The following is a 21,770-nucleotide window of genomic DNA, read 5'->3' as shown; positions in this document are numbered from 1 at the left end:
TTACTATCATTATGATTATTATTATCATTATTTGACCAGTACAGCTATCTATAAAGTGAAACTTAAGACATGATGATATCTATTAACCCCTATAGACCCGGTTTGGAAATATTACTAACTATATCTAAAAGGAAGAGCTTTCTTTGTTCTGAGAAATATTTGCGAATGTGAATCTGTGATAAGTTTTACGAAATGCATCTAATAGAAACAGTATGCAGAATACCACCTATGATGAACGACATTCAGCATCATGGTCCTCGCACTTTGCAAGGCATGACGAACGCCACACGTCACAACAGCGTCTTGGCTCATTCGCCATGTAAGAAAAAATGACGAACAACGTACGTCATATAAGTCGTGAAAGGGTTAAATCAATTGCAGGTCTTAAAAAAAAAAAAATCCCCTGAAATATTAACCAAGTCAACTGTTCTTTCAGATCAAGAGTGAGTCATTCCTTGAAGACATCAACAACATCCTCAATGCAGGAGACGTGCCTAACATCTACGGCTTTGATGAACTGGAGCAAGTCTACACAGACATGAAACCGATTGTGCAGGATGCAGGCCTGCAACCCACCAAGACTAACTTGTTCTCCGCCTACACCAAACGTGTGCGCAGTAATTTGCACACTGTGCTCACCATGAGGTATGATATAGGTGGTCAACAGCTAGTATGATATTGGTTTTTCTTTTTTGTGAGTGAAAATTCTTTGACTTGTTGTCATTAATATTATTTTGCTTGTATTGTATGAGCGAGGTTTTTGTTGTCTTTATGACTTATAAATATAATTTTATGTGTAGTTACTTCAGTTGATATCATGCTAGGCTTCAATTTGAAAGACCACGGTAATTTAACCAGTTGTCACGGCTGTCCTGCAGTTTTGTTTATTTGTATCAAAAGTAGTCAATGGTTTGTGGAGCCTTACCTTTAGATAATATTTCAGTACTGAAAAAAGTAGAGGGTATCCCCTCAGCGATCTCTACTCTTTCCATTCTGAGCTCCAATTGTCTCAATTCATAGTAACGTCAATGCAGTGGTCAGGCATTCCTCTAGCTCACTTTATATTATGTTAGATTCTTTTGCAGTTGACCCTGGTTTAATTGCCAGAAGAACATTCTTGAACTCTGGCCATTTTGGCAGTTTTCAGGGCTCTTCACTTACTTGTCTCATGCCTATTGTAGATGGAACTTAAATTTGGAGGTCCTGCCTCCTCACTAACCCAACAGTGTTAATAGGGGCTTAAAAACCGTGGCGTACCTAAATGTAGTGATATTTTCTATTCCCTGACAGTCCTCTTGGAGAAATCTTCCGTGCCCGCCTCAGACAGTTCCCTGCCCTCGTGAACTGCTGCACTATTGACTGGTTCAGTCAGTGGCCGACAGATGCTCTCCAGTCTGTGGCTCTCCGCTTCCTCAATGACATTCCTGACCTGGACACCACTGATGAAGTCATGAATGGACTGGTAAATACACAACTTGTCCAAACCTTGTTTTCTCGTTTATGGGAGGGGAAAGGAGAAGGGGGGTGCAACACAAACAAGAGTTATGAAAGTGCTAAAGATTACTAGAAAGTAACATACAGAGAAAAGAAGGAAGAGAGGTAAAGACTGAAAAGAAAAAAGAAGTTAACCACATGCTAGAACATCTGCCATTCACCCACTCTGATGTTTATCCCTTGTAAGTTGACCATGTCAGAAATTCATGACCCTTGACCTGTAAGTAGACCATGCCTGGCTTGACCCTTGACCTCTGTGTGTTTGTGTGTGTACGTGTGCAGGTGTCCATGTGCCAGGAGATACACGAGTCCGTGACCGTGAATTCTGCCAAGTTCCTGGCTGAGATGTCGCGACACAACTACGTCACCCCGACCAGTTACCTGGAGCTCCTCGGCATCTTTTCCAAGCTTGTTGGCATGAAGAAAATGGAACTGACCACAGCCAGGAAGAGACTCAAGACTGGTTTAGATAAGGTAATGTACAGTATTATCTTTACAACTGTGTTCACATGACAGTAGGCACTATAAAAATGTTCTACATTCTTCATCTTGATCTTTTTCTTCTTCTTGTTCTTTTTGTGTTGTTGTTGTTGTTGTCATCATCGTCATCGTCCTCCACCTCCTCCTCCTCCTCCTCCTTCTTCTTTTTCTTCTTCTTCTTTTTCTTCTTCTCCTCCTCCTCCTCCTGCTCCTCATCCTCCTCCTGCTCCTTCTTCTTCTTCTCCTTCTTCTTCTTTTTCTCCTTCTTCTTCTCCTCCTTCTCGTCCTCCTCCTTCTCCTCCTCCTCCTCCTCCTCCTCCTCCTCCTCCTCCTGTTCATGGGTTCATACAAATGATGTGTTAGTGTTAGCCAGTGATAAGAGGGTGTCACCTTTAGCTTTTCCACTGTTGGTGTCCGTGTATCATACTTTTTCTGAACACTATGTATTACTGTTATTAGGCAATGTTCTCTTTTCTCAAACAACAAGCAAAATGATATCCTGTTTTTATTTTTCATTGTTCCTAGCTGCTGACCACAGCTGATGAGGTGGCCAAATTGCAGGCGGAGCTGGCCACAATGAGACCCCTGCTGGAGGAGGCAGTCAAGGAATCTGTCTCCACCATGGAGCAGATCTCCCAGGACACGGTAAGTTGTGATGATGACTGGTGCGTTTATGAGTAAGAAATTGTTCTTTTTTTTTTTCTTTTTTTTTTGTAGAAGTAACACTACAGAGTTTTCAGATCTGTGTTCACTTTCAAAAGAGTTGATTTTTCTTTTGCTGTGATAAACAAACAAAATTAGGAATTTTAACCATGCACATGTCTCCTCTGGCTTCCTTGCAGAGGGCTCAAACTCTAGAGCTGATGATATTTACTTCTCAAACTGTAGCACATTCTACTTTATGTGAGTGTTTAAGGGTACTTTTGAAAATGATATTGTTGACCTGATAAGCAAGGATAAAAAAAACGTGGGCCATATGAGAACATTTGTTGCAGTACTGGTTTTTAGAACCTGAAGTTAACTCACACTAAGAGACAGTTGGGAAATAAAAAAGAAGACGAAAAAGAAAGGTGCATTCATGTTTACTCTGTTAAAAGCGTTGCACTCTTTTTACATTTTGTTTCTATTTTCTTATTTTCTTGATCTTGTTTAGGCTGTGGCAGAAGAGACCAAGGCAGTGGTGCAGAAGGAAGAAGAGCAAGCCTCAGTAAAAGCCGTAGAGACGCAGGCAATTGCCGATGATGCTCAAAGAGACCTGAATGAGGCCCTGCCTGCCCTTGTAAGTGAAAGTGAAACATCCTACAGAGGTGCCAATTTTCCCTATTAAATCTTGAAATCTGAATTTCTGAAATTGTGGGCAAATTGCTGGACTTCAGACTGACTGTATATAAATAGTCTAGATACAAGACATATAAGACCCAAAAAAATGTGATCCGTTAAAGTCGCTGTGGGCGTGTTTCCTCGGATTTGAAAAATTTGGGATTGTTGTACATAGCCAGTTTTTTATTTGTTCACAAATGGTATGTAAAAACTTGAAATTGGTTGAAAAAATGGTTAGCCATGGAAATGCCTCTTTTACAGGTGATTGAAAAATCTTTTTATATAATGCCTGTTCCTTTCAATCTGCTCAGAAGTTTGAAATTGTTTTGTTTCTTTTTTCCTATTAAAGATCAATAAAGTATTTCTTAGCTTTGCTTATATTAGATCTACTGTGCATCTTGTCATTTATTTTTGAGAAAAGCAAAAGTTTTTCAGTGTCAGAATTGTAGAAGATTGGCTGTTGATGGTTTGCTGATTAAACCAATTTGTGTTACAGGATGCGGCCCTGGCCAGTCTGAAGTCCTTGAACAAAGGCGACGTGGTTGAGGTCAGAGCTCTTCAGAGGCCTCCAGATGGTGTACGCCTGGTCATTGAGGCTGTTTGCATCATGAAGGTAAGACTCATTGAGAAGCAGAACTTGTCTACTTTGTAAATGTTATTGCAAAGTATGCTCAGCTTTGTAAAAAGACTGCTGTGTAAAATGTGGGCAACATTGATTCTCCCGTTAAAGAGATAGTTTAGGTTAAGTTGTGCCACAAATATTTTACTGCACTATAATATTGTCTGGCTCTGGTATCTAGCAACCATTGCCTGGACCTGGTATCTATCTAGCAACCATTGGCTGGCTCTAGTATCTGTCTAGCAACCACTTTTTGGCTCTTTTAGCAAGCAGAGCTGAAGTCTAGTGTAGCGGCACAGAAAAAGAAGAGGAGCAAGTAGCATTCTATTATATCCTATTCTTGCCTAATGGTTTAGGGCTTTCTGAGATAGTGCAGATTGTAAAGCACATAAAGTGCTGTTGAGTGGGAATTTGCACTGCACAAACACCTTTTATTATTGTTTATCATTGCTCATATTATTTCCATCTACCTCTGACCCTGGTGTAGGGCGTCAAAGCCAAGAGAGTGGCTGGAGAGAAACCTGGGCAGAAAGTGGACGACTACTGGGAGGTGGGCAAAGCTCTGCTTCAAGATCCAGGCAAGTTTCTGGAGAGCCTTTTCAAGTACGACAAAGACAACATCCCTGATGAGAACATCAAGAAGATTCAGCCTTACATTGATAATGAAGCTTTTCAGCCTGCTGCTATTGCTAAGGTAAGTTTATGATTTTTTTTTAAAGGAGCTATGTCATTCAGATAGTTTTATTTGTTGAAGACTTCACTGGTCTATACTTGGTGTTGTTTTCATCAAGATACATGGTGATGGTCAGATAGCAGTCGTTACCATCACATTCATAAAGGGATAATCAATGGGCAGGCTACAAGATATGGTAAAATACATCTGTTGTATGGATGGACCCTAACAACGTCAACTCAATTTTACTCCAAGTTTTTAATCTGTTTTCCTCCTTCATATCCTATTTCCCATCCTCCTCCTCTCTGTTCTGTACTGGAAGCTCATATTCTCCTTCTTTCTTTTCTTCATTCTGCTATTCATCATCTATGGATGGGTGGTGGGTGCAGTTGGTTCCTTCCACTTCTTCTCCTGTATTCTCTTATTTTAATCTGTTCTGGGCAGAATATGGCTGATGTCAAGCTGAAATGCAGACTATGTTGAGAATTGATTACAATGGCAAATGAGATTTGTGTGAATTGACCTGAGCATGTGCCTAAGTGTCCATCACTTTTACCCTTCTGTCCTCTGCATGTATGCCTTACCAAGTGGTTGTATAAATCTAGCAGTCCACCAAAAGGGGGCTCATGTTCATGAGTTTTGTAGGGTTCAGAAGACCGGGGTAGAAAGTGTTGTTGAGCATGGATTGTTTCTTTATGTATAAATCTGGCACATTGTCCGTCATATAGTGAACTTGTCACTTGACTTAACTTTGTCTACCTCTGATTTGAAGGAATTGTTTCTTTCTGCGTAAATCTAGCACATCATCCCTCTTGTAAGATAAGATAATACTTTATTATCCCAGAGGGGAATATTTCTTTGCTGAAGAGGACCATAAAAACACATACAGGTATACATAAGAGTTTAAATTATATATTAATCTCATTAAAAATCAATATGAAAAGAGAAGTAAAACTGACAAAATGTACATATCGCATCAGAGGCATCATTCAACCATGTGCAGGAATTTAATTACAAGATCTTTAGATTTATATAGATACATACTCGAAAGAGCAATATGCTTATTCTGACAATAGCCTTATTCTAGATTTTAAAAAACTTATTATATATCTTTTTTTCTTTATTTTTCGAGGTACATATATATCTGCACTGCGTGATTTTACAATTTTCGTGGAAAGGGGATGTGATGGGTCATTTATAATGCTTTTTATCCTTTTTATACTTGTAGTGAAGATATCCCTTGACTAAACGTATTCAATTTCTTTTACAGGTGTCCAAAGCATGTACCTCCATTTGTCAGTGGACCCGAGCCATGCACAAGTACCACTTTGTAGCAAAAGGCGTGGCGCCAAAGCGTGAGAAGCTTCGGATAGCACAGGAAGAGTTGGCTGAGACTCAACGTATCCTCGATGCTGCAAAGGCTCGGCTACAGGAAGTAGAGGAGGGTATAGCCACACTGCAGGCAAAGTATGATGACTGTGTGCGCAAGAAGGAGGAGCTGGAACATAAATGTCGGGAATGCGAGGCTCGGCTCGTCAGAGCTGACAAGGTCAGAATCATCCTTTGGTTAAAAAAATACTGCTGCATTACAAAAAGAATATCCTGCCGGTTTTATTTGGTTTGATGAAAGGCAGTGTATTATGACGCTCTTCTTTCTTCTGTTTTGTGCAATCTTTGTCATGACTAAATAAAAGAGGGGTATCTCTTTGGTTCATATCATAGCTAATAGACTGAAATAGAAACAGATTATTTGGCTCTTTTTATGAGGTTTTAAACCTAGTGATTCTGTTTTTCTTATAAAGTGAGTCTTTTAAGTAAATGCACACTTTACAATATGGCATGGCCTAAAATGGGTTTAACGTCTAACACTCATGATCTTGCAGTTGCCATACAATGACACTTATATCTGAGCTTCCTTTCTCTGTTGCCAAAGACTATGAATTTTACAGTACAGTTTTATTAAGTAAAAATAAATATTTGTTATTTAGAAATAAACAGAGTAAGGCCTATTAAAAATCTAGCTGTTTTGATGCATGAGAATTAGATGTAAAATGATATGATAGTTTAGAATCAAGAAGAATAGTAGAAGAGTAGTAAATATATGATAATTGTTAGGCATGATGAATAGAAGAATAAAGAATTGGTAAAATGTTGACATGTTTCTGAGAAATGGGCATGATAAATTGTTGGTGAAAGTAGCAATTTGAGGGTTAATGAAGATAGAATAAAAGCTGTAAAGCATTTCCAATAACATTATTTTATTTGAAAGCTGGTGCACATTGATTAACATTAAAATTCAAAATCTTGTTTTTTTAATTCTAGCTCATCGGTGGTCTAGCAGATGAAAAAGAGAGATGGAGAGAGTCTGTGGACAACCTGGAGAAGATTATTGACAACATCATTGGAGATGTCCTTGTGTCATCTGGAAGCATCGCTTACCTAGGACCCTTCACTGTGAGTCTGTCCCTTCTTCCGTGAAACAGTTGGCAATGCTGGACAAATGCTTTGGCGCCTACTAATAATAGGAAGAAGGATAATTGATTACATAATTTATAAAGTGCTCTATCCCATACAAGATTAATCTCTGGGCTGATTTGTTGTGCATAGACTGCTGATACTGTTTCATACCTATTGCCTTTTGCTGCAGTTTGGACACATTTTTGTTACTTTACCTCCTTAGAAGTGGTGTGGAATTTTTGGAAAAAAAAGAAAGCTTATTAATGGAAGGGCTTGAATGGGTGATAAGTCTATTTCAGTAACCCAAGGGGCCCAAATGCATACTTCGGTGTGCACGCCCTTTCCTATTTTAGACATCAAATGCACACCTTGGAATGTTGTTTTCAATCCAGCCACCTTGAGGTGAAATGGTGTAAATCTATAAGTTTTCTGTCAAGAAATGAAAGTGCATGGATTCTGCAGGTTCATCTTTCTATAATTTCTACTAAGCATACAAAAGGAACAATGAGTTTTTTTATTTCCATCTTAATACTCTCTTTTATCAATAAAACTTTTACAGCCCAGCCCACATGTACTTTGTTGGTGGTTGGCGGGTACTGTGGTGTGGTTTGCTCTTTCTTACCTATAAAACTAAAACATTGGTCGTCCTTATCTCTCCTCCCTAGTAACACCTCTAATCTTTGACACTAATATTTGATCTAATTGTGTTGCAAGTGCTTGTGTAAAATTGTAAATAAAACTGAAACTAAATGTTTCTTGTTTGACTACATGCAGGGAGAGTATCGACTGAACATGGCCAACGCTTGGGTGAAGAAGCTGGACGAACATGGAGTGCCACGGACCGAAGATCCCTCGCTGGTAGGCACCATGAGCGATCCAGTCAAGATCCGCAACTGGCAGATCGCTGGACTGCCCAAGGACAATCTGTCAGTGGAGAATGGTGTCATTGTCCAGTTCTCCAGGAGATGGTCACTCTTCATTGACCCACAAGGTCAAGCCAACAAGTGGATCAAGAATATGGTAAGAATATCTTAGGGGAATATTGTCTTGTATTCTTCATTCTTTATTTTCATGAAGTTACTACAGAAGTTTTATTATTATTATTATTATTATTATTATTATTATTTTTATTTTTATTTTTATTAATATTATTATTATTAACACTTGTTGAATTATGTAAATTTGAATCCTGTTATATGGGTTCATGCATTTATGCTCTTAATTAAACCAAGAATTAAAGATTGCTTTAAAGTTCTTGTATTTCAAAGAAGGTAATATTTTTATTTGCATGTTACAGATGAGAGATTTAGAATTTGTTCAATGAGAGGTATTGAATGCAATGTACTTTCTCTGAGAGTCAGGGTTTTTGTTTGTGAGAGATGCCTATTGTGTTGCATTCTCTGTAAACGATTTATATTGCATGGTATTTTCTGTGTTCCTCAGGAACGAGAGGCAGGTCTGGATGTTATCAAACTGTCGGACAAGGACTTTTTGCGAAGCTTGGAGAATGCTGTCCGTTTTGGCAAACCGTGCATGCTTGAGAACATCAGCACAGAGCTGGACCCTGCCCTGGAGCCGGTACTGTTGAGACAGGTCAGTGTTGCAGTGATATCAGTTTTGTTATCACTGTTGTTGTCTTCCTCATAATCATCATCATCATCATCATCATCATCATCATCGTCATCATCATCATTATCATTGTTTGGAAAGCAGAGTAGGAGGGTCTTGTTTGAATTTTAGACAATATTTGAATTTTAGACAAAATAATATAACAATATAAAATGTTTTAAATTTGTTTAATAGACATCATCATCATCATCATCATCATCATCATCATCATCATCATACTTTCTTCTTTATTTCCTTATAGTATGATCTTCTTTACTGTTATAGCTGGGTCAAGTTCTCTAGTAGGATATAAAGCTTAAACAAAAGCCATTATTATTTTTACTTTTATACTTCTCCTCTCCCTCATCTTCTTCAGTTCCTCCTCTTACTCTTCCTTTGTTGTTCTCTTTTTCATCTTTCTGTTCTTCTTCTTCTTCATGTTTCTCATTGCATTGCATTTGACTTGGTCCTCCTATTCGGACTCATCCTCTTCCTGACTTTCTTGAATCTGAACTTGAAACTTGTACAATAACGATAATGACAACAATAATAATGGTGTTACATTAATATTAGATAGCCTCATGGACCTCACTCAATATTTATCATTTATCGTTGACATTTTTACAGACATTCAAACAGCAAGGAAGCACAGTGATCAAGCTTGGTGATGCCATCATTCCATACCATGAGGACTTTAAGTTCTACATGACCACAAAACTGCCAAATCCTCACTACACACCAGAAGTCTCCACGAAGGTCACGCTAGTGAACTTTACGCTTTCACCGAGGTACGGTTTGCTGCCTCTGTGTCTTGTCACAGTTGTTGTAGTCACTGCCATTGTGGGATTAGATGGGGGTAAGATGAGTTCGGTGTTGAGAAATCTATATTTCTTTCCTTTTTTTCCAATGAAGGTGTTTTTTCACCCCATCAACACAATTAAGATCATTTAGGATGCGGGCTTCACACTTGTCTGGGCTAACCCAAGCTGAGAGCAATACAACATCCCAGCTGAAAGATTGAGATACTCAATAAAATTTCTCCCCTCTTGGAAATCAAACTCAGGTTTCTGGCATGTGACAGTGAAGTGCCTAACTGCTACACCATAAACAGTTGTAGCAGTTGAGTTCTGTCTGGGTTGAAAATCAGCTGAACATATTGTGTCCATAGAGGAAAAATCTTGATTTATTTTCTTATTGGGAGATAATTAATGTAGTCAGGACACCTGTTAAATGAGGTGTATATCCTAACTCATCATTTCACCTGAAATTCCCTTGACTTTGTTTGAAGATGACTATTGTTTTCAGGACACTGTTGAATAAGTCTTAAAACCCAATTCATCAATTTTTTTTTTTTTCCAGTGGTCTCGAAGATCAGCTGTTGGGTATTGTAGTGGCTGAGGAGCGACCGGATCTGGAAGAAGCCAAGAATCAGCTGATCGTCAGCAATGCCAAGATGAAGCAGGAACTGAAGGAGATAGAGGACCGCATCTTGTACAGGCTCAGCTCCTCTGAGGGAAGCCCCGTGGATGACATTGACCTTATTCAGACACTCGAGGCATCCAAGATCAAATCACAGGAGATCACGGTATGTTACGCGCAACATTATTTTTACTTTATGACTTACTGCTACTTTTTTCTTCTTTTCTGTGTTACAGTAGTCCCATTGTGATTTGGGGGAAATGTGGCTATTATTGTGCTGGCTCATCATAAACTAGGACTCATCTATGACTGTAGGTTATAAAGGACTGAAATGTTTTTAAGAGTATAGCAAAACTAAAACTTCAGTTTTATGGGGTTTTGAAAATGACTACGGAATGTAAAATGCCCCCTTTGTACAGTCATGGCAAACTTACTACATCTGAAAGCACTATCTTGCAAAAGTGCTGGCACTTCAGTATGTCCCTCGAACCAGCAAGTTGGTCATAAAGTTTGAAATCCACAAAGTTCTCCATCGTTTTCTTTTTGCGGGCTCTACGAATGATCAGGCAGTTTAAAAATAGTATTTGCTAAAGTTGTAATGGTTGTAATGCATGGACACGCGCTATATAAATGCAGTTATTTTTATTATTATTATTACTATTTAGTAGTAGTAGTAGTAGTAGTGTTGTTGTATTATTATTAGTAGTAGTAGTAGTATTATTATTATTAGTAGTAGTAGTAGTATTATTATTATTAGTTATTATTAGTGTTGTTGTTATTATTATTATTGTTATTATTATTATTATTATTATTATTTTTAGAAATTATTATTATTATTACTAATATTATTATTATAAAAGTTATACTTCCACCGTTTTTAAAAGTGCTGTGGATGTTTTTACTTTGCATAAAGCAATAATTATGGACAGTCTTTGTAATTCATTCAACAACTAAAACATTAACCACTCATCTCTGACCACAGGCGAAAGTGCAGGTGGCGGAGCAGACAGAGAAGGACATTGACCAGACACGTAGCCAGTACATCCCAGTGGCCGTCAACACTCAAATCCTTTTCTTCTGCGTGGCGGACATGGCCAACATTGACCCCATGTACCAGTACTCCCTCGAGTGGTTCATCACCATATTCCTCGGTGGCATCGCTCAGGCTGAGAGAGCAGGTAGGATCGATCAGACAGACAGAGAATTATAGTAATCATATCGATAATAATAGTGTAAGATTAGTATTGTTAAAAAAGTAATTATAGTGTTATGATAATACTGATGATAATCATACTGTTGATAATAATAAAAATGGTGTAAATAAAACGGTAGCTGTTATTGTTGATGATGATGATGGTGATATTTTATAAAGTCATACATTTTGAAATACTCAAAGTCTCCTCATGCTTACAACAATGATGATGATGATGATGATGGTGATGTTATTGATGATAGTAGTTATGATGATGTTGAGAATAATAATAATAGCACTAGACTAATGGTAGTAATAATGATGACAGTGATAAAAATAACAATAGACTGTATTTGCAGAGTACATACCACAACTGGAAAGAAGGCTATATGCTCTTTACAATATATGGTAATGTTATAAAAGGAATATTGTTATTGTCAACTCAAAATGGATGTGTTCGAGAAACTGTTTGTAGGTACCCTCTGTGATGTGGTATGCAGTTTGCTGTGTTGATGTAATGTTTGCTTATGGTTGTCTGAATCCTCTATGGGGTGTTCTTGAACTTGGATTATTTGAGGAGTTTTTCAGTTCTGTCCTATTTGGGTCAGTGCTATCTGAAATGGACATTGAGTCACGAGGTCCTGCATCATAGAAAAAACAATCAGTGTTGAAAGGGACACCATACTTTATTATCTTTCTATGTGATTTGATATTTATGTAGAGTAGGGTGGGTAAAAATATTTGTGAATTAAAAGAGGATATTCAGTTTGTTATGTGGCATTGATCGTCTAGTGGTTAATCTATCGGGCTTGTTATTGTGAGGTTGCGGGTTTGGGGATTTGAGACCTAAGCCTGATGTCGTGTACTTGGGAAAGACATTTTACACCAATTTGTCTTTCTTCACCCGGGTGTGAATAGCTACCGGGCCACAGACGGAGAAACATTTTACCATTATGTTAGTATTTATATTGCCTGAGAAATGCATACCTTGCATTGTATGCTTCCCCGGAAGTTGAGATTGTTCTAGAATGCTATCAGTTCTGCTACGGTAATAATAGAGATTGTAAATCACGCGGAGTTTGTGCTGAGCAGGGATTTGCTCTGTACAAATGCTTTTTGTATTATTATTATTATTATTATTATTATTATTATTATTATTATTATTATTATTATTATTATTATTATTATTATTATTATTATAATCATTATAAGGTATTATTATTACTATAATATACCATTACAATTTTATAATTTGATTCCTTTAATCTCAATGTTGTCCTTTTGAATTGTGGCCATTAGTGAATTGTGTTGTAATATAACGACAATGCACAATGCCCATCTCTCGCCACTGATCAAAGTAATTTGACCTATGCTTCCAATTGTTTCCAATTGTGTCCTCAGACAACATTCCTCAGAGAATTACCAACATCAACGACTTCTTCACCTTCAGTCTGTACTCCAACGTGTGCCGCAGTCTGTTTGAGAAACACAAGCTTCTCTTTGCCTTCCTGCTCTGTGTCCGTATACAAATGAACGAGGGCAAGATTGACATGGTAGGTACTGGCATGCAAACGTGCACACACAACTCACATGCACACACATCCACATCCACCTCCACACACACACGCACACATCCACACACATCCACATCCACATCCACCTCCACACACACACACACACACACACACACACACACACACACACGCACACGCACACGCACACGCACACACACACACACTTCACCTACTGTCCAATGACTGCTGGGTGTTGTGCCAACATTTGTGCAGCCAAACAGGTTGTGGCCAACTTTTTGGCTTTATGAGTTAGCCGTGGGAAGTTTTTTATATCTTGAAGTAGGAGAACAGTGTCAAGCCTACAGTGAGCATGTTGATGACTCAAATCGCTCCCTCAGAATTACAAAGTTCTATTTGCTCAGTATCTAGTTTTGAGAAATTTGACATAAAAATTTTTTACCTTCACAACGTGAAAAGCTTTTTAGAATGCAATTCTTTGAATGTCTTGATAACGACTCCAAATTATCTTTCATACAATTTTAATAGAGCAGATAGAATATTTGGTTTCTGAATAGTCTTAGTGACTCAAAATGGCCAAAAATGTCGGATAGAACTTTGTATTTCTGAGGTACCAAAATGTTGTTGAAGGTTGTGTGCTTATTTATTTGAAATACAATTAACTATAATTATTATCCCTCAACATTTTCAGGTTTTGCTAGGTGCCGCATTATTTTACATCAGTCATTTTGTGATCTGAATTATCTGTTATTTAAATTGCTCTTACGGAAGCTTTTTTTGTAAAATTATTTACCATCTTTGATTATTTCTGACAGGCTGAGTGGCGCCTCATGATTGCTGGAGGTACCAGCAAACCCAAAGAAACACCGAACCCGGCCCCAGAGTGGATTTCTGACCGCTCCTGGAATGACATCCTTACCGTGCCCTCCCTGCCAAAGTTTGCCAAGTTTGGGGAGGACTTCAAGAACCATCTGGACGGATTCAAAAGAATATTTGACAGTATAGAGCCCCACAGGTAAAGATTCATCTGTGTGTGGTTGGCAGATGCTCTGATGTGTTTGTTTTTTCTTCTTTCTCATCAAAACATCTATCTTTTTTATCTGTTCTTCTTCTTTTCTGTGTATGTAACTCTTTTGTAGGAATATCTGTAATCCCAGACACTTATATGACCTATCCATGTTGTAAGTGTTGTAAGTAAATCAAGAGATTCAGTTTTCCTGTTGTTGTACCAAATACTCGCTAATGTTTGGTTGAAGGGTGCCACTGGTAGGTTCTACTTCTTTTCTTTCCCTCAGTTGTTTCCTACCTCACTTTGTCCCAGCACTCAATGGCAATTATTTTGTCCATTTGCTTCTCTTTGCTCAAACCCATATTGATCATATTGGTAAGCCAGCCCATGATGATAAGTTTACAACACTAATAATGAATTTGTTGTCTTGATAAGTGGGTAGCTGAAGGGTACTATTGGTAGATTTCACTTTTTAACTTTCCTTCTGTAGTTTCTGTCTGTCTGTCATACTATTTCCTGGCACGAAATCCTGGCTATTGTATTTATGTGCTTCTCTTTACCTAGAGCTGTATTGTATGGGAGTGAGCACTGTTGAAATAATCTGCATAATTAGATATTATTATCATTCACTCATACAAACATCCTAATTATTTTGATGTAAGCAGTATTGCTGAAGAATATGAAATACTAAAACTTAATGTGTAAAAATTGTAGAATTTCTTTAAAATTCTTATCTGAACTTTGGATTATTCCTTCAGTCTTTCACACTTATCAACAAGCATAATAGGCTGAGAAATTGTAATATCCCAATTGAAAGAGCTGCGGAGCTGACCTTCCATAGAAAACTGCATCTCCCCTTTACGCTTAACGGCAACAGAGGATGAAGAACTAAAAAGTAAAAGTAAAACTAATGAGCTTCATATCAACTACTCAGTGTCAAACTCCATCATGTCACAATTCAAAACGGTGTGTAGCAGAGTCTTACACTAAACAGCCAATTTGCATTTGTGTCATGACTTGGTTGAATCAGGCGCTTGTCAATTTTTGGGCAAGTGGAGTTATTTGTATCATCTGAAAGCTTATCCCTTTGCCTTGCTTTCAATGAAAACAAATAGACATCTAACTTGAATAGAAGTCGAGATATTTGCGATTGAAGAAGGTGAGGTAGCCTGATTTCAGTAGTTCAATTGATGAGAAAATGGCCGCCAAATTTTGGTAACTTCAATAGCTTAAGAGTCCTTGAAAACTGGAAATTTTTAACAAGGTTTTTCAGTAAAATCATCATTGAAATGTGATGAACATTAAAGGTGTTTAGCCCCCCCCCCCCCCCCCCCCCCCAATTTTTTTCTATAAAAATTGCCAAACTGTTTGAAAAATGCCTTTTTCTTCGATTTCATTATTTTAACGAGCGCCTCGTTTCACCACGATGACTCACATTTAATTTTGTTCTCTCCTTTACACCTATTGACTTGCATGCCTTTCCAGGGAAGAACTTCCAGGTGCCTGGGCGCAAGACCTCGACAAGTTCCAGGCCATGATTGTACTGAAGGCTCTACGACCAGACACAGTGACCAATGCTATGCAGGACTACGTGGCAGAGTTCATGGGTCAGAGGTTCATCGAGCCACAGACCTCAGACCTGGGCCTGGTCTACAAGGACTCATCTCCAACCACTCCGCTGGTCTTTGTCCTCTCACAGGGCACAGACCCCGCCAATGATCTGTACAAGTTTGCAGAGACCATGAGATTTGCCAAGAAACTCACAGCCATTTCTCTAGGTCAAGGACAGGTGGGTGGATTAATTGTTTGACCCTGATCTTCCTTTTGTCATCATCATCATCATCATCATCATCATCATCATCATCATTCTCCTCTTTCACGAAGCGCTGATCTTCCTTCACAAATGCAGTGTTCTTAGGACAGGTCTTGTCAGCATGGGGATGAGAACACTTTAACCATTTTCTGCTCAATTCCAGCGTATAAAATGCAGTTCTAGAGTTCAGCCCAGCAGGGCTCGTCATTTGTTTGTTCCACAGGATTTCATCAATTGTAGGCTCGACTATGATGAAATGATATCACCGATGTAAAACTGTGGCCTCGTTTCTGTTTCCACTGAGGAAAACGTGTCAGAGCTGAGGTCAACGGTTAGGCTTTCCTTTCAATACCACTTGAAGAAAGTGACCTCTTGGAGGTGCTAATATTGTTAAAAGTCTCTATGGAGAACAATTGTCAATGTGACTCTTCAGTTTTTCTCTTACCTAAATTATGTTGAACAGGGAGTAAAACTTGAAGTTCAACTTTCTGCCCTCAGGGTCCTCGTGCGGAGGCCATGATGAAGTCGGCCATGGAGCGAGGCAAGTGGGTCTTCTTCCAGAACTGTCACTTGGCCCCCAGCTTTATGCCCATGCTGGAGCGGCTGGTGGAACAGATTGACCCTGATAAGGTAACTTCAATAGCTTAAGAGTCCTTGAAAACTGGAAATTTTTAACAAGGTTTCTCTCTCTCCTTCTCTCTCTGTCTATCTCTCTCTTTTTCTGTTCCTCTCTCTGTCTCTCTCCTGTCTCTCTGTCTCTTTCTCTTATATATATATATATATATATATATATATATATATATATATATATATAATATCTCTGTCTGTTTCTCTATCAGTCTCTGTCTCTGTCTCATACACACCCATGGAAACATAAACACACACACATACACTGACAAACACACACACACACTCACACACACACAAACACACACACACACACACGTGCACACACACTGATATGAGACTCCTTCTCTCATTCTCTTTCTTTCTCTCCCTCTCCTTCTCTCATTACAAAACCATAGTTTCCATAATCTGGTGTTGGAGATTCAAAACATGATCAAACACCTTTACAGTTGAACACAGTTTTAGAGGGCATCAGTGGTTGAAGGGTTAGTCAGTTTGGGCGTACAATAATGGGTTGATACAGCTTTTAGATGGGTGGTCTCTGTTGTGTCTCTTTGAGCAAGGCTTAATCCTAGCTATCAAAGAAAAATACAAGGACAATGAGCAAATGCGTGTTGCATGATTGCACAGGTGTGATATTGTGTGTTATGTTAGGTTGATGGATTAGCTCATATTGACTGCTTAGTGTAATACCCCATCATACATCTTCTTACACTGAGCAGTTGACATATCGGTATTGTTGTATTTAGGCATTTATGTATGTTTTTGAACACCAAATTAGAATCAATGAAGTTAGATTTTAAAATTTTGGAAAAAAAAAATCAAAGCAATTCCCTTGATTATCAAATAAAGTGGAATTATATTATTATAGAAAACTTTCTTCTCCCTGTTCAGGTTCACCGTGACTTCCGTCTGTGGCTGACCTCTATGCCCAGCGAGAAGTTCCCTGTGTTCATCCTACAGAACAGCTCAAAGATGACTGTGGAGCCTCCTAAGGGCATAAAGGCCAACCTGCTGAGATCGTACATGGGTTTCACTGATGACTTCCTCAGTCAGTGTGGCAACAGGGTGAGTATAAATGTCAGATGGCGTAGTATAGTTTATGGAGCAGGAGTGGTATAGAGCCTTGTGTTTGCTTGGAGTTTGATGTGGGCACCTTTTGTTTTCTGGAACAATTTTCTGACAGGATATTTCATTCCAATTATTGCTTGGTTGCTGACACAATGATCCTATAGCGTTTTAACTCTTTTAGTCCTGTATGGCCTGTGCTCCTATCTTCTTGTTGTCTGCAAGATTTACACCAGTGCGCACTTTGGGCAAAGAGAAATAAGGGAAGACCTCCTACATCATACATTGAAAATGTATAATCCAACAGTGATATACAGTTTCATGAAATAATACATCAAAGCAGAGACAAGAGAAGTGAAAGCCTTTTGAAGCAAAGAATATGGGTGTGGCTCAATAGCCCAAACTTTACAGTAGTTAGTGGAATTGGGAAGAAAGGTTGACTTCTTTAAGACACAAAGATGGTAGCAAGAGGGGCATGACTTAAACAGATGTTGATTTAAGCAGGATAGTGCAGCGCAGCCAAAGAAAGAGGGACATCAAGATCCGTTATACCTGAGACACACAAGACGTGTTCTAATTCAGTGTCTCTATTACCTCTTTCTCTCTGTTACCGTGTCTCTGATGCTGTTCATGATATGATGTCTCAGTTACACTGCTTGAGATGCTCTCTGAAACTTTGATTTTTTAAACAGGATTTTAGAGCTATTTAGAACATTTTTTTTTCATCTACATTGAAAAAAACTAACTACATGTCATGAAAAACATGAACAAAACGATGTCCTGTAAGATTGCCTTTTTTTAATCACAACACCATCAGTTTGCTGGCCAGGAGTCTAATGAACATTTGGAATAAGAGCACAAAAGATTCTATTGATTTGTGCATGCAGGTTTCAGAGTTCAAACATCTCCTGCTGTCCCTGTGTCTGTTCCACGGGGTGGTCATTGAGAGGAGAAAGTTTGGAGCCCTGGGTTTCAACATCCCGTACGAGTTCACAGATGGAGATTTGCGTATCTGTGTCAGTCAGCTCAAGATGTTCCTTATGGAATATGACGAAATTCCATTCAAGGTGAGTCTTTGAAATATTGCCATTATGGTTTTTTAAAATGTTTTCCATTACACCCTGGAGAAGTTAGACTCTAAGACGTGGGCACGTCTACTGAAAGATGCTGCATTATTGTTGTTTCTTTTTTCCCTCATTCATCATAAGTTTTCGCATGCTTTTATTGTATCTAAGTTCTCAGAAACCAAAGTTTCCTTTTTTCTGAACATTTTGGTGAGTAATACAAGCTTGTAGTTTGAGACCTATCTTTTTTTATGAAACGGAAAATATGTACATATTGAAAATATGTACATATTTTCAATCAAAACTTGCTGAGACAAAACAGCGAATAGGGCTATGACTTGTAAGAATTAATTTAGAAAAAAAGAAGGAAAGAAAGTCTTTAATGAAGAATAATATTATTTCTAGGACTGATAATTGGTCTGGCTGATTCATAAAGATAAGTTGGTCTATATGACATAAAAGAAGGGGAAGGAGTGCTATAGAGCCATGTATTTGCTTAGAGTTTGATGTGGGCACCGTTTGTTTTCTTTCTTTTTTTTACTGATTACCAAAACCACAGAGTTGATTTCTCTGGTGGGCCCCCACTGCTTTTTTTTTTTTAGGGAGGGGGGTGTCTTATTTTGTATCTCATGGATAAAATGCCAGTTAAAAAATTGCATCTTAAATGTGATGATATATGATAGCCTACTCATGTGTTTCTCGACCAATATCTTACCTTTAGGTTTTGGTATATACGGCTGGTCACATCAACTATGGCGGCCGTGTGACGGACGACTGGGATCGTCGCTGCCTCATGAATGTGCTCGGTGGCTTCTACAAGCGTGATGTCATTGATGAGGAGTTCATCTACTCTGAGTCAGCCATCTATAAACAAATCAGCCCAGAGAATGAACTCAGCGTAAGTATTGGATGAAACTGTTGAATTCTGGTGGCAAGTTGGGGTAGGGGGGGTGGAGGAGGGGGAGAGAGGTTTTTTTGGCAATGGGGTGGATGCTCATGGGCCAAAAGATAAGGTACTCATGTTTGCTTCTTATGTACAAGGTGGGGATGGGAGTATTAAGGGTTGGAAGGGGCTGCTCTTTAGACAGAAGGTAGTGTCTCCCTCTACATGGGAAAGCCTAGATCCTGACAGACCCAGTTGGAGAGCAGCAGTCACAGCGGGCAGCAAGTCATATGAGGCTTCACATTTAAAAAATGCTGAAACCAAGAGACAATCCTACAAGCTGTGCACATCCACAAAGTGGCTTTTGAATGCTCAAAATGTGACAAACGTTCCTCTGCCTTAACTGGTCTCATTGACCATAGCAGAAGCCACATGTCATCTTAACCTTTAATTCTTCTATTTTACTTGAGAAATATTTCCCTCCACGGATGTATTGGTCACTGTTAGACTTTGACGGATGAACTATTATTATTATTATGTTATTATTATTACCACTCATGTCCTAATATCGATTTGTTTCACTTTAATAAAGTCATAAAGAATTTCTTTAATATCTCTCTGTGCTCAGGGTTACCTTGGGTACATCAGAAGCTTGCCTATCAACGACACTCCAGAGGTGTTTGGTCTCCATGACAATGCCAACATCACCTTTGCCCAGAACGAGACGTTCAACATGCTGGGAGACCTTGTGATGCTTCAGCCAAAGTCTGCCTCTGGAGGAGGGATGTCCAGAGAAGAGGTCAGCAGATCTGTGGAGTTTTTAAAATTGTGTTTTTTGGACAATAAAGTTAGAAAAAAAGTTTTGCTTACATTTAATTGAACAGTCAACCAGTGGTATCTACAGCTTTTTTTTCTGTTTTTGTTGCTTCTTGTAGCAGCCATGTCATAAAAATAGTTTTATCTCCAGATGGACAATCAATTGGTGTTCATAATGAGCAAAGATACTCTTTGATAGGAAAATTGTTTGTGTTGTAGACACCTGTTGTTCACCCTCTTAGTGTTTACGCAAATGCTTAGAGTAAGACTTCACCATACGCTATTTAAAAAAAGGAAAAATTCTAATGGAGTTTAAAACCGGGCAGTTAAAACGATCCGAACTTTTGTCAATGGGTGCGTAAACTAATTATGATTATTGCTTTGGTGACCAGGTGATGGAGCAGACGGCCCTGGACATCCTGGGTCACGTTCCTCAGCCTGTGAACCTGTCAGCCGTCATGGAGAAGTATCCTGTGCTGTATGAGCAGTCCATGAACACAGTGCTGGTGCAAGAGGTCATCAGGTCAGGGAATGGGAGGGTGTGGATGTTTGTGTGTTGGTGTGTGTGTGTGTTGGTGTTTGTGTGTTGGTGTGGGTGTTTGTGTATTGGTGTGTGTATGTAGGTGTGTGTGTGTGTGTGTGTGTGTGTGTGTGTGTGTGTGTGTGTGTGTGTGTGTGTGTGTGTTTGTGTGTGTATTAGTGTGTGTGTGTGTATGTGTTTGCATGTGTGTGTGTCTATTTCTTTAAAAATTTGTAGGTGTATGTGTAATTTTGTGTTTGTCCTCTTGTGTGTGAATTTGTGCAAAAATGAGTGAGTGAGTGTGAGTGTGCGTGTGTATCTGTGTGTTTGTGTGTGTGTTTGTGTGTTTGTTCTTGAATGTTCTCTGTGTGTGTGGAGTAGAGCTGGATCCTGCTTGCCAAATCTGAAAGTGGCGATTCGCGATTCAGTCGGCTTTAATGAATCGCGAGTACGCGAGCGCTCGTGGAACACTAAGTCTCGGGCTCGTTGTATGCGTGAAACGGAACAGTGTCATGTCAACGCCACTTCGTGAGTCCCTCTCTTGTTGTCTCGCCATCCTCTCCGCACCACACCCTTCGTTGCGCTGCTCTACTGACCTCAATAAGCGACCCCCGTAAATTAACCCCCCCACCCCCCCCATGATTGGCTAAAACAATAGCTCCCTAAAATTCCTTGTCTATTGGTTGGAACCCGTTCATTTTGTTTTAATAGGGGGGTTGGACTAAGCCATCTTTTGTAAAATAAGGGGAGCCAAACTAAGTGTTCCTTTCCATTCTTGCGCTCGTGACTCGACCAACGACCCGGCAGTAGGTTACAAACAAGCCGAAAGGTGGTGACATCGACAGGGGAGTGAATTGGGAATCGGAAGGCGATACTGTTCCATTTTCCGCTGAAGTGCATCATGAATCGCGTTTTGCAGGGAAGAGTGGCGATTCAGTTCCGTTCTCGCGCTCACGACCTAGCTCTAGTGTGGAGGAGGGGGGAGGAGAAGGGGAAGTTAGATTGTATTTTTTGTTGACTCTCAGTAAACTCCATGTACCAGCTACTGTACGACTCATCTCAACTTGTTCTTCTCTGGGTGGCTGAGCTCTCAAATGTGTCATGACACGGTGGAATCAGGTACTCATCAATTTTTGGACAAGTAACAACTCTTTTCCATCCTTCCCCCACTCTTGC

The 21,770-nt window shown here is 39.2% G+C and overlaps 1 protein-coding gene across 1 annotated transcript in view; it reads left to right on the top strand.

Moving 5' to 3' along the window:
• LOC101858600 (dynein heavy chain 1, axonemal) overlaps positions 1-21,770 on the top strand; it is a gene marked incomplete in the record, with an annotated part of 80,580 nt that overhangs the window by 52,807 nt on the left and 6,003 nt on the right. Inside the window, 23 exon segments of the mRNA XM_013089655.2 lie at positions 437-645; positions 1,291-1,462; positions 1,777-1,968; positions 2,500-2,619; positions 3,128-3,253; positions 3,791-3,907; positions 4,401-4,607; positions 5,857-6,135; positions 6,909-7,040; positions 7,818-8,063; positions 8,487-8,636; positions 9,279-9,439; positions 10,011-10,236; positions 11,053-11,248; positions 12,664-12,815; positions 13,610-13,809; positions 15,289-15,592; positions 16,115-16,246; positions 17,138-17,311; positions 18,199-18,378; positions 19,097-19,273; positions 19,887-20,057; positions 20,467-20,597. Of these exon segments, the coding sequence (XP_012945109.1) occupies positions 437-645; positions 1,291-1,462; positions 1,777-1,968; positions 2,500-2,619; positions 3,128-3,253; positions 3,791-3,907; positions 4,401-4,607; positions 5,857-6,135; positions 6,909-7,040; positions 7,818-8,063; positions 8,487-8,636; positions 9,279-9,439; positions 10,011-10,236; positions 11,053-11,248; positions 12,664-12,815; positions 13,610-13,809; positions 15,289-15,592; positions 16,115-16,246; positions 17,138-17,311; positions 18,199-18,378; positions 19,097-19,273; positions 19,887-20,057; positions 20,467-20,597 (4,154 nt within the window).

The sequence above is a fragment of the Aplysia californica genome, unplaced genomic scaffold (genome assembly GCF_000002075.1).
Source record: "Aplysia californica isolate F4 #8 unplaced genomic scaffold, AplCal3.0 scaffold00026, whole genome shotgun sequence".
Taxonomy (NCBI): domain Eukaryota; kingdom Metazoa; phylum Mollusca; class Gastropoda; order Aplysiida; family Aplysiidae; genus Aplysia; species Aplysia californica.
The sequence above is the reverse complement of the archived record's forward strand: the minus strand, read 5'-3'. Positions and strand labels throughout refer to the sequence as shown.